The 13917-nt window shown below is 39.2% G+C and overlaps 1 protein-coding gene across 7 annotated transcripts in view; it reads right to left on the bottom strand.

Annotated features, from left to right (window-relative positions):
• Positions 1-8110: 8110 nt before the first annotated feature.
• The window catches only part of PCLO (piccolo presynaptic cytomatrix protein), a 378473-nt gene continuing 372666 nt past the window's right edge, over positions 8111-13917 (bottom strand). For all 7 annotated transcript variants that reach the window (XM_068921643.1, XM_009680521.2, XM_009680522.2 and 4 more), the window contains one exon: positions 8111-13263. In XM_068921643.1, coding sequence (XP_068777744.1) covers positions 13123-13263 — 141 coding nt within the window. In that variant the 3' untranslated portion in view covers positions 8111-13122. The remainder of the gene's footprint in view (positions 13264-13917) is intronic.

Raw genomic sequence — 13917 nt, 5'->3', positions numbered from 1 at the left:
AAAATGTAGAACTTTACATCCGAGTTGCTCTTCCCTCCTAGAATATAAATGGAGCTAACCTTAAGCTAAAGAGACGAAGAACCATCATCACATACATGTGGGAGATAAGGAGTGAATCTGGTGAGGTGTTCCAGTCTGTGTGATGTTCTCCAGATCTAGAGGCAAAAAACTTCTGTGGAGAAGCACTGGGCAGAAATCCGCAAGATTAACTGAACAAAGATGACATCAAGTGAACTCTGGCAGGAAAGCTGTTGAAAAGCTTACATGCCTGCCTCCCTCGATATCTGTAATACAGTAAAGACTGAAGGAGAACAATACTAAATTCTCCCCTGCCCTAAGTCATAGCAGATGAGATTGAGAACAAAATATGGTCCTAACAAACTAAGTTGTAGCTTTCAAGTCGCTATTTTTTTTATTCTGTCTTTCAAATCCTCAGGATAAAGCAAAATGAATTGCCCCCAGCTTGCAAAAGCTGCTTCAAGTTCGCAAAGCCACTGATGAAAATGAGCCCATTATTACCATTGTCAATTACAGCAGAAACGACAAATGGCTCCGAGCAGTTATCCAAATGTGTTCAGCCTGAATCTACTTCAAAGACAGAGTGCAAGCTCCAGGCACTTGCTGTCAGCATGAGTGCTTACCACTCTTTAGTTGAGTTTACTTTCCGTCCTCCTCTCTTTGGACACAAAAATTTATTCCAGTTTCTATTAATTTGATTTTCAGAACAGAGTGTTAAAATTAGATTCTCTCCTATTTCATTTCTTAGAGGAATGAACTGAGGAAGGCCTATCATCTACAAAGGAAAGATGAGAATGTCATAGGAGCTTAAAGCTATACAAGGAGACTTCTAGCTTCCTTGAGCCTCAGCTTCTCCATCTGCAAAAGAAAAGGAATAGCACTTCCCTGCTTTCTGTAGATTGCATGGATGAAAAAGCTTGTAAATTTTTATAATCATCTTCATTGTGCATGGTAAGTCTTGAGATGTTACTGGCTGAAAAATTAGTAATTCTCATGTATTCTCCCTAGGACGCAGCCATTTCTAAGCTTCATCAGGCCTTACTTTCAAATGATCTGTTCCATAAGCATAACAAAAGCCTAAAACCACCAAATTCTGATTCCTATGTACTTTGAAACGCTGGTGGGAGAAATATAGTCCTAGATAAATTAATTTTGAAGCAGGTACGAAAATATAAATGCCCAATCCCCCTTCTCTAACTCCTTTGCATCCAGAATATTTTTTACTTGAAAAAGACTTTTAAATACAGCTCGTAGATGGTATACAATTTTTTTGTGGTTTGTAATTTATAGAATTTCTTTCAGCTATCCTTCATAGAAAATAGTTAGTGTTTAATTCATGTTTGGAGCAAGACTTTAAATCTTTGCGTATTAACGGTGCTCTGTCATTTTCTGATTCTGAGTGGGACATTTAGGAATCATTATGGCTTCTACTTGTAGGATTAGCAGTGAATGTTTGTTCAAAATCCTCTGTGAATCCCTTAAATCCTCAATTTAATAGAATTTTTCATGTTCATATGATGAATTGGTGACCCAAATTACTAAATGAAACCACTACTCTTTTTTATTCTCAAGTAGACTCAGATGCAATAAACTCAGAAATTAATTTAATGAATTCCAATACTTCCAATGATTAGTTAGAAATAGATTGAGCAAGGGCTTTCTGTGAATGAGAGCAGGCAGAATCATCGTCCAGTGAACAGACTGCTGTTAGAAGAATCTGGAGACCTGAACATCCTCCCCGTAGCTGTGCTGTTGCATCACTGCTTACATTTTGTACCTTCTCTTATGTGGAGAGGAATTGGATTAGTTCCCTTCTTCTACTTTCACCACACATCACAACAGACCTTCTTGGTCTGTTTGACTTTTGCGTCCCACTTACAGCTGATTATCTCACTGGTCAGTTACTTTTGGTGCATGGGCTCCTGAAGCAGGAGAGAAGACATAGTGCTATGCAGTGGTTTGGATCTCCATGTCTTTTCCCCATCAAAGTCCTGCACTGCAGCATGATCCTATCCTGGCATGCAGGACAGTGAATTAGTTTGGATAAAATGAGAACTAGCACCCTTCTACATGACCCACAAATACTTCACCAACTAAAATCAATCTGAAATGAAACCTTGTTTCTGAAGGTCTCTTCTTTGCTAATGAGTACGAAATTTGTATGTAGCAGCATAGGTATTCCTAGACTGGACTAAGTGAAACAGGGAAATAGGGCAGCAGTGTTTAATTCTGAGTTTCACAGTGCAGTAATTCACAGCAGACCGTTCTAGTGTCCTTCTTGTTCAAACACTTTTGCATAAATAACCCCTTGCCTCTGCAAGCACTTGTGTGTGCATGCAACTGGCTATCTGAGACCATGTGGCTCTCAGTAAGGTGGTCACCTGAATGCTACACCCTTTGGTGCTGAACATCAGGGAGCCTCTTGTAGATCTCATTTTTCAGCACTTCTCACTTTAACTGTCCAAGGCCACAGCTGTAATCCTCAAAACTCATCTACTTAAATTCTATGCAGTCATATTTCCTGGCATCTGAGATTCTGTGTGTCCAGTCTTGCCAATGCTGAAAAGTTTATTTAATATCTAACCCATATCAGAACCAGTAAACAAGCAGCAGAGTCCAGGCTAAATAAATCTGAATTGTGCAGTTGGGGGTTTATTTAAGGTTTCTGGTCGTAAGTCTCAGAGAATAATTAAAACTTCTGGCTTTCAAGTACTCCTATGCTCCAGGTGCCTAAAAAAAGCCAGTACCTGGAGTAAGAAGTGTTCTCAATGACTGTAAAGTTAGGCGTACGAAGCTTAGCAGACAGCAATGAGAGGACCACAGCTGTGAAGAAGGAAGAAGCAGACCTTTTTTGTACAATAGCATCCTCAGCCTTCCAGTATTTGAGGCTGAGGACCTACCACATTCTTAGATGGGATCCTAAACAGCAGACTATGGACCACTCCAGCCTCCACAGCTCCCTTTAAAGCTGAGCCACTGAGCAGCCAGACATCCAAACGGCAACGTTTCCAGTAGGAGTGTGATCATGCAGACTAGTGTTTCTACCACTCCCTTGGAAAGGTGGGGGCCTGGTTTCCAGTCCATCAATATCGAGCCCTTTTAGTTTTGTGATTTTGCCATCTTTCTCTTGTTTGTGGACATATGCCTAGCTTAAAGAGGAGGAGGGGACTTACAATGACACTGGTTTTCTTGGGCAATTTTGTCTATTTAGACTGCATGCCCTTCAAGTTCTGTTTAAGTAAAACCTGAAACACTGGTATGCCTCCTAGTCACGACATCTTCTGTGGGCTACAGTAATCTAAGTGTTTCCAAATATTATATAATATGGGGTGAGAAACAACAAGAAGAATTCTACAAGCCACTTGTAGAACTGTTGGACATCTCTGTAAAAAGTAAATAAAACACAGAGGACAGGCTGGAGTGCTGACTTGCATTTATCCATACCATTTTGTTTTTGGCACATTCTCGACACAGCTCTGACATGTCAAGTGGCACATGTCCCCGAATACCAGAGATTGTTCTCAACAGGCAGTTTTGACACAGTTATTCATTTTGGGGCACTTAGGCATGATCCAGTCTATCCCAGATGGCCTACGAGAAAAAGAGTGATCCCTACCTCTGCTCTATCTGCAAGCATAAATGTAGTCATTGAGCTGCTACAGCAGCCTGTGAGAGAGCATGTTGGATAGCACATAGTACTTCTCTTGGTTTTGTTCCACCTTGTTACTTTCTACTCTTTGACTTTTTGAGGAGAAACAAGGAAGGCTATTTATTGGTGGATTAGTAACTTTAAAGCTAGAGTAAACTTCTATGTTGCAGCTGGTAGAGGCAATTTAGCAAACATGGTTTCATAGTTCTTTGTGTGAAAGATTTATACTGGCCAAGAGTGAATTTCACTCAAGAACAATTGAATTGCAGAGCAGGCAAACAAGGGACATCATTGCTCACTTCTTTCTTTGTACAGAAGCACTTCATCTCACAAGTACAAACACATCTTTGTGATTAATCTAACAAAAATACAAAGCATATTGGTGAGTCTGACATCTGCAAAGCCAGAGGCACTGTCCTTCTTTCTGAGCAGTTAAAAAATGAAGTGATAATACAAATATTCAACTTCTTGTAGTTACTTTGGACTCAGACTCATAGAGTCATACAGTAATTTATTTTGGAAGGTCATTTGCGGGTCATCTGGTCAAAATTCCCATCCCTCCTCAAAGGAAGTCCAATCAGATCAGGTTGCTCAGGGACTTGTCCAGTTGTTTTAAATATTTCCAAAGACTGATATTTCACAATCTCTGTGTGCAGCCTGCTCCACTGTTTGACTACGCTCACTGTGACATTTTTTTTTTTGAATATCTAATCGGAATTTCATCTGTTGCAGCTTGTGTCTGCTGAGTGTGCTTGTGAACCTAGTTCTGTCTTCTCCGTATCATCTTGTTAGACAATTGTGGACAGGAATAAGAGCTCCCCTTCACCCTCTCTTCTCCAGGCTGAACAAACTCGGTTCTCCCAGCACCATGATGGAGTAGATCATCTGCTCCAGCTCCCGACCATCTTGGTGGACCTCTGCCAGAGTCACTCAAGTACCTCAATGTCTTTCCTCTACTGGCAAGACTAAAACTAGACATAGGACTATCTGTTCTCACAAGTGCCAAGTAAAGAGAAATAACACTTCTCAATAAAGAGAAATAAGACCTGCTGGCTACATTTATGATAATATATCCCGGTACCTGTTTGGCCATCTTCATGATAAGGCCATCTTCATCATAATCATACTGACTCCTGTTCAACTTGTTGTCCACCAGGACACTTAAGTCCTTTTCTGCAAAGCTGCACTTTATCCAGCTGGCCCCAGCGTGTCCTGTTGCGTGGGGTTATTTCATCCCAGATGCAGGATTTTGCATCTTCCTTGTTGAACCTCGGTGGATTCCTCTCAAGCCACTTCTCCAGCCTGTCAAGGCCCTCTGAACAGTAGCCTACCAACCAGCATATTATCTGCATCCCAGAGTCTCCTAATGGTGTGTTCCATCTGTATCATAACTACGGATGCAGAACTGCTAACCGATACCAAGAGCATCCTGAGATTTAACAGTCTATGCAGTAAAAAGATTCTCCTTTATGTTTTTCCTTCTGGTATAAAATCTTGTTAAATATTGTATCATCTAAAAATCCTGACACAGTAAGTGCAAGGGTGTAGGATCAAGCAATCCTTGATTCTTTAGAGAGGCCACAGTAGTGAACGCTCTAGAGTGGTGACCACAGTAAAATGGTCAGTCTGCCCAAACTATTTGCTATCTGACCTTCAGTGTCTGAGTCTTTATCTGCATGCAGTCGTACCATTGTAGCTATACCGGTACAGATAAATCAGCCAACTACTCCCATGAGAGTACGTTTTTGTTTTTTTTTTCCCCACAGTTTAAAGTGGTATATGCTGGTATGACAGATCTGAAGGAGCTCTGACAGTTTACGACTGTTTGTTATTACAGTATTGTGCTTACTGTTGTAGCTTGAATTTATAAATACGTTTAACTGTCACTGGGACAGACTGAAATTTGTGGAACTTGGAGTCCTTGTGAAGTAAGGCTGCAAAAGATAACGTGATGCACATTCTGCATTAAGTCTGTCAGGAAACCCACCTAGGAAGTTCCCAGTTGTCCCAGGGAAGAAAGCCTTCCCAGAGACTACCTGGAGTGCGCAGGGATTCCTGGTCAGGACAGTGTGCCTGGACGCCTGTGTTTCTCTGGCTATACTTCCTTGCTTCTGTTAAAGTAAAGCAATAACTTGCTTTAGGAAGTCTGCTTCAGGCACCTGATTGCAGTTGGACATGGAAATAAAATTACTTGCAGGCACTCAGTCCAGTTAGAGTTTCTGAGCAGTCACAAAGGATGATGGAGGGTGATATGATCTGATCACAAGGGCTACGTCTCTATAAGCAAATTAAAATTACCCACGACCATTCTCTCTGTGTTCAGCCTATAACTCTCCTAAAAAGAGTGGCCAATCCATTGTGCTGTGGGAACGGTCTCAATTGGCCTACACTAATTCCTCAGGAATTACTCAGGAATTGTAGTTGGTATGGGCTGAAAACATCCTGAGGACAATTTTAACAGTTTAACAATAAGAACAATCAAGTTCTTATGCCTAGGAATGTTTGATTTACTACTACAGACAAAACCAAAGTGTGCTGAGCAGACAAATCTGCTCTATAAAAAGAGAAGGTCTAAGAGCAAAATCTAAGAACAAAATCCCGGAGGGAGGGTATTCTGAAAAGAAAAGAGGGAACAGAGAAGCAGATGTCCCTGATTTTTGATGTCTTTGGAAGAGACAGGAATAAGTTAGAGTTATTTTGATTTAAAAAAAAATTACAGAAATTAGCAATTCCAGCAGTCCTAAGGGTATAAAGTAAGTATAAATGAAATTTGCTGCAGTGCTGGATGTTGCTGCAAGGAGGCAGCACGGCCTCTCCGCTGCAAGAATTTCAGGCATGAAAGAGAATGTATCATCACACTGTGGCTCTATTAACTCAGTGAAAATGTAGTATTTCACTTCTGTGAAAACTGAGGGATTTCTCCTAAGAATCAGAATGCCAAAAAGAATCTCTGAATATATAGTTGCAGTGACTTCTCTCAATACAAGCTTTACTTTCAGTCTGTATTTTTAAAATATTCCATGAACTGCCTGCTTCACTTTTCAGTTTCATGTAGCGTACTATGTATAACGGCTAGCTTAAACCCTGCAATAGTGTTCTGAGAAAATATGACTTATTTTATGCATACTTTGCTGAGAGATTTAGCTGAGTAAACATACATTTTTTTGTTGAACATTATTACTTATTTAAAAAGAAGATTATTTGACCATTCTCTGTGTGTGGGTGTGAAGGTAGGATTTTCTTTCTGTACGCTACAGTTTCCTGGAGCTGGGTTCTGATAAGCCTAGAGCTTCTGCAACAGCTTATTCCTTTCAGCTTTCTGGCCAGTGAAGTTTTCCCACGGCCATGGTGCTCAGAAGGGGGGAGCTGCCTAACCTAAATCAAAGAGGGTGCTGAGCAGTGGGGCTGCGCACGTGGTTAAATGTCTGTCTCAGCCATGAGCATTTCCTTGGCACGAGGTACGCAAGGTACCCCTAACCTGTATTTTTGTGATTAGGGCTGGCACTGAGAAACTTAGGGTGATAGATATTAAAAAGAAGTTAGCCTGTGTCACTGCTGCTGCAAGCAGGCTAATGTAAAAAGCAAGGACAGCTCTTTTGTTAAGGACATCTTCAAAGGCATTGCCTGTTTCTCACTTTTTTTTTTTTTTTCCAAAAAACCCCGATATCTACCGTGAGAAAACATTTCAGGCTATGCACTACAGATGCCAGACTCCAACAGAAGTTTATCTAACTTGAGGAAAGACGAATTTTTCATTATTTGTATCAAAGAGGGAAAGTACACAAGTATAATATAGGTCTGGACATGGCTCAGAAATGCAAGCTCTATTGAGAAAATCTTACTGATGTTGTACAAGTCAGGCACAATTCAGTAATATTAAAACGACTGCTAAAAGAAACCAATTTCTTATATGTTCTGATGGCTGAAAGACGTTGCTCTTGGATACTTTCTTTCTACTGTAGGAAAGTAGCCAGAAACTCCTTTTCGGGATTATCAGCTGTTTTTCCCTTCTGCCTTACTCAGCTGTGGGTACTTAAAAGAGTACAGAGCGAAGCCAAGTTTTTGCCTCATGATTTTTTTCACAGTGGGGAGACAATGCACTGTACGTTCTTAAGTGGCCCTCACGTGCACATTTATTTGTGCTCTATAAAGGATATCCGAGATCAATTCACATCAAGATATCAACAACCTGCACAGCGATTCTGGTCCTAACGTGTGCGAAGAACATATATGAAGAACTATCCATTCCTTATTTCCAAAGGAAACGTGGAACGTTTCTTGAACTGCAGCTACCCTGGGAGGTGAGCTCATACCGCATTTGGACTGGCCGCTGAACGTAGGCAGCGTGCGCAGCGTTACAATAAATCCACTGTGGTCTGCAAGTGAGAAGTTTGAACCAGAAAAATAGATTCAGATGTTAATTACGGAAAAGAAACCAAACCAGGTATTTTAAATATTTATTTGCCAGACTGGGATAACAGCCTTTATACAGCACAATTTGCATAAGTTCTCAAGATACATCCTGTATACAATCACAAAACCATGACATGGATTTATACATAAAGTGAAAACTGAGACAGATTTACAAGCATTTTTTATACAGTCCTCATACTGCTTTTGTTTCAGTTTTTACAACTTTTAGAATAAATCTGTATTTTTTTTTTCTGAGAGAATCTGGAAATAAAATAAAAATTAAAAGAAATCTAAACCAAAATGAATATTAACAAACCACCATCTACACATGCAACATTCACTGTGGAAACATTACATTTCTCCAAGGACTAATCTTTTTTTGTGTGTTTTTTGTGTTTTTTTGTATTTTTGAATTTTTTTAAACATTGGGTATGCTGTACACGTTGTCTGTAGCATGACAGCACACACGCTAGTCAGTCATGGCTGAGCACCTGAGCACGTCACTGAACATCTATTAAGATACAATCAAATAAGGACACATTCACATGCTTGGATGCCAGATGGAATTAATAATTTGAACTCAGTTTGTTATACAAAAATGTATAATTATTTACAAGGTAACAAACTAAGAAAATGTCTTTCTCTCAAATCACCTATTTTGAGTTATGGATATCTATATATATATTATAACTTTCAAGCTCATCATTATATTTACTTATTAATCTTTTTTAAAATAATAAAACATAACATACAGAAAACTTCAAAATGCTTCTTATGATTTAAAGAGAGAGTATCCGGATTTGCTTATTCCTTCTATTTTCCTTCTAAAGGCAACATGTATGCATAAAGAGTGACTGATCCTACATGCCTAGTGTACCAAAAATTCAGAAGGCATGGAGGACTAGAGTTTAAGTATAATGTAGGTGGATACTTGCACTAAATTTCCTCTCTGTTTCATTACCTTAAGTTACACTCACAGAACCGCAAATTTTCCTCTGTTATTCACATAGGTATGTACATATCTAGATATACACTCATATAATGGAATCTGGGACATTCAGCATTGTAGCAATGAAAATAAAGCACTTAAAAATAGTGTCAGTTATGATTCAAATAATAAGTTAAAAAAATACTATTAACATCTTTATGATATCTCCATGAAACTAAATGCTAATTAAATAATCTCTATTGGGCACACACTAGCTTACAATATAATAGATGTCTTCTTTTTCTTCAACATCATCCTCAAAGTAAGAATCAGTATCAGCTGGTTACCAGCTACCATATCCCACAGCCTAACCATGCAAACACCCAGCATCCAGAAACGTAACGCAAATATTTTCCAAGTCTTGATCTAAAGCCGGTTTAAGCCAACAGAATGGTTGTTATTGACTTGAGCTGGTTTGGGTTGGGTTTTTGTTTTTTTTCCACATGGGATTCATGTAATGTAAAAATGTGGGTGATGATAACGAAGCAGCACTCATTGCCCCTGGATACTATCCCTTTAAAGCGTAATGATAAAGAACTAGCTCAACATTCATCATAGAAACTCTCATGTCTAGTTTTAATCTGGAAAAAAAAAGTGGCTGTTTGCTGCTCATCATATGCATAATAATAATGATAACATTAGAAATCCCTGTCATTTGTAAACACACACACTGTGCTTTTGCTCATTTTTCAGCTTGTTTCCACTATACAAGGCCTTGAACAAAGAAGCAGCTTCAATCTCTGTTGACTCAGCAGATTTATGAATAAAAAAAGTTAAAATGCCTCTGATATTGCCTTCCTGCAATATGCAATTTAGAAATGCAAAGCAATTTAGAAATGTGTGAACTCATTAATAATCATTCAGAAATGATAAAAGCTGTTGCCACATCTAAGCACTTTTGGCCGGATAAATGAAAAACAAATAATGAGAAAAAAGTGAAAAAAATATACTGAGATATATACAAAAAAGTAAAAAAATACTAATAGTCCTTGTTTGAATATTTTTTAAAAAACTTTGTCACAAGAGAGTTTTTCCTGACTTCATTCATAAAACGAGAAAAAAAGAAAAAAAAATGCATTCAAACATGAACCTGTGTTGCATAGAGTGATTCCAGTACAACCTAGAAATTTGGTCAAAAAAAGGAACTTGGCACACTTTGGGAGCATCCTCGGACCTCTGAATGGATGCCGCCTCAGAAAAAAGAGGGTGCACGGGCCCCGGTCTGTCACTAGCTCGTCCTGCGCAGCGGAGAACGATGACACCAAAGGAGTCCCCTCCTTGCTGCGGTTGGCCGAGGCAGTTCCTCGTTCCTGACAACCTCTACTCTTTGCATTTCATGATGGGCTTCCAAAACTGCCTTTACAACCCACAGAAACATGTTGTGTGCTGTTCAGAGAATCAAAGATGCTTGAATGAAGCCAGTTGCTGACAGCCGCTTACCAGGCAAAGGTGGCTGTTCCGTACAGCCTCAGCTGTACCAAATAACAGAACTATTTTACAAAAATATTGGCCACATTTGTACGTGTGTGAGAGCAAAGCATGCCTGTCCGCGTTCTCAATTCCGAGTGATGATTATAGGCTTCCCAGTAAGGCAGCCAGTTAGTGCTCGTTCCTGCTGAAAATCTCCATAGCAACTACCAGCATGACTTGCTGTCTTCGTAATAAATCTTAGCAAGAACAAAATTACCAGCAGTTTGCACAAAATCGCACACCTCATGGCTTGTACTTCAAACAGTAATTGAAACTGGACTTTTTTTTTCTTTTTTCTTTTTTCTTTTTTTTTTTTCCAAAAAAGAATACGCTATAGCCATCAGAAATGTAAAATAACCCACCGAAAGAGAAACACATATGTCAAATACATCCACATAGGATTTTTTTGGTTTGGTTGGGGATTTTTTCCTTGAAGTATTTATGCTCTCATAAGAACATACACAACATCAAAACATATAAGATGTTTACAATAACTCCAGAGGACTTTTTTAAAAATACATGAGAGGTAGGGTTTACATATACTGGTAAAAGCATAATATTGAACACTAAAGCACACATCCTACTCCCACTGCCAGTGATGTTGTGGTTTTAAGATAGCTAATAGGATTTTGGTAAGATTTCTCTGCTTGAAGTTAAGCAGGATACCGTCAGGTTATCAACAACTTAATGTGAATTTCTGTGGTGTGTGTATCATTAAAGTTTTCTGTGTGTTTTTTTCTCATATTCTTTTTCCATCCTGTTATTTTAAGGCTGTAAAAATAAATGAAAAATTGAATGAGGGAAGTGTCACCAGTTTAAATGATGTAGCTTTTTGGCAGTCAGTCCAGCTTCTGCATAAGTCTTATTTGTTTTTTTTTTTTTAAGAAACTATTAATTTCCAAAAGAATGTTTTCAGTTGGTCTTGCACATCATGTGGAAGTGTGCTACATGTGAATAAATTCAGAAAACGTAAGACAAGTTTATTAAACAATTTGTGAAAGTCCTTATTGGGCAAGGTAAATAAATGTCTGAATTGTGGAAGTTTGGTTATTTTCTTTTTTTAGTATGCAAAGTATGCAAAGGTCTTGAGGTAATATTTCAAGGGAAAACACTTTTTGCTGAAGCTGTGAAATATTAAGTGACTTCTGAGTAACAAGGGAGTTAGTGCCATATTGATTCTTTTTTTTTTTTTTTTTGGTTTAGATCTTCTACACTTTTAGGAATGGAAGAAGAAGCTCTTCCTTCTTCTTCAAAAGCAGTGAGAAAAATGCAACACCTAGCCAGAAACACCCCACGCATTAGTTTCTGACCAAAGCGAGCTAATTGCACAGTTACAAACCCCGGAAAATGTGACTTTTATTGTGGAAGTGCCGACACAGTCTTAAGTGTTGCAAGTTACTTTCCTAATTACTTCTCCCGTAACTGAGAAGCCACGGTGTTGAGTGGATCGTACCCAGACATTCATCTGAGAGAGTAAGAGGATTTTCTTAACTCTCTCTAATGCAACAACCTGCGCACAGTAACCGTCTTGTTACTCCTTCCAGTTAGACTTCAAGCGTGTCGCTGATGTTGATGCACGGCCCTGTGCAGAGCAGGGTAGTGCCAGCGCCGTGGATCTACTGCTCTGCAGTACCTATCATATAGTCTAGAATTTATTGTCTTTATACAGTTTCAGGATCACTGAAAAGTAAAAGGACTAGCTGAAATAGTTGTATTAGTCCCAGTGCTTAAATCCCTTCAATTCCAAGCTTTTTTAAACTGCTGATTCAGAGGGTAGGTTGAATTACAATGTCACTGACATCAAAAAGAGTGGTTTTTTTTTCTTCCTTATTTAGTGCAATTTACATCCTGTCCTTTCTCATTAAAACCACACCCCGAATTATAGACCATTAATATGGTTTTGTCCATTACATTCTAGGACAGTGATTTATAGCCACCGTAAACACACAGAAACAAATGAAACAATTCACATCTGGTTCTCCATAGCATATCTTTTTTAAACGAAAAAGAAGGAAAAAATAATGTAAGATAACATTACCACTTCTGCAACCCGCTTGCAGTTTTGTGTCATGTGGCATAATCTCACTACAGCAAATTATCAGAGATCCTAAGGTGCAGAGGAACAAGCTTTACACTTTTGATAAGTGAGATTTGGAAAGTCAGTCACCCTAGGCGCTTTTGCATAAAATGATCTGCTTCTGGTTGCACAGAAAACCAGACTGCTCTTTCCATCGCACTACTTCCAGCTGCAGCTGAACTCTGCATTAATACCTGCCTTCCAGCCTTCATCATTTCTTTCACAGTTACTCTCTTGACAGAGTCCACCAAGACAGAGCCCTCATATCAGTCTTCATTTCAAACAGCCTCACTTTAAGTTCTGGGCCCAGTTTTTCTTTTACTTTGCTTTTTGCAGCAAAACAAGTGTACTAGCCCTCATTTAAGTGTGCTATGTAGCCCAGAGACTGCTCTTTTCTACTTTGTATTCGAAAGACTAGCTAAACACAATGATATCAAACTATAGTCTTGGAGTGATGCTGTTTATAGCAGACTCTGCAGGTTTTGTGCCCTAAGCAGACCGCTCCGCTCAATGTGTTTGTGTGGAGCTGACCAACAGTTTGTGCCAGTTTACTATTCTTTTCCTTAGATCCACTTTGTCAAGCCAGATATAAGCTTCCCCAATCAGTGTCTTTTTCATAAACTTCCCTCCGTTGGAGACAAGCAGAATCTGGGAAAATAATAATAACAAAAAATAATTACAAGTGTGCTTATTAACATACTGCATTTACTGGCAGACAAGAAAGATTCAGAAACGTTGAGCTCTCTTTGGTATTCACAGAAGGGAAAGAAACGCTAACTACAACTTCTAAAAAAGGGTCATCTTGCTAGTAGAAAGGAAGCAGTGAAAATTGGACCTCCTCCCTCTTCTATTTTATTATCATGGGATATAGTAACTAGAAGACGACAATCGGACATCACCGAGCAATTTGTTCACCTGCTGGTTACCAAAGACAAATACAAGGTTAAGTTTTAAGTCACAGGGTAAAGCTTTATGAAGCTGCTGTACCAGACTCTTTTATGTGCGTAGGAGTTGGAGGGTGTCTTGAATATAGTTGGTAACTCAAAGTAGACTTATGTGTGCGAAAAAGCAGAGTTCTAGTTTTTGATCTCAGTATGTGATAGCCTAGCCTAAACTGTAGAGCTGGTCTGAAATTGCCTTTCTTCTACCTCTCAGCTGAAGGCCACAATTACAAAGCCAGGGTCAAGGTATGGCTTCCGGTCTCATAGCTCTTGCTTGCCTGGATGTATACTGCCTCAGCAATGTAGAGTGGGAGGGCAAGGAATAGCCAGGGTGCTTACATGAGCCAGGGAGGCTGGATAT

Source organism: Struthio camelus, chromosome 1 (genome assembly GCF_040807025.1).
Source record: "Struthio camelus isolate bStrCam1 chromosome 1, bStrCam1.hap1, whole genome shotgun sequence".
Classification (NCBI taxonomy): domain Eukaryota; kingdom Metazoa; phylum Chordata; class Aves; order Struthioniformes; family Struthionidae; genus Struthio; species Struthio camelus.
The sequence above is the reverse complement of the archived record's forward strand: the minus strand, read 5'-3'. Positions and strand labels throughout refer to the sequence as shown.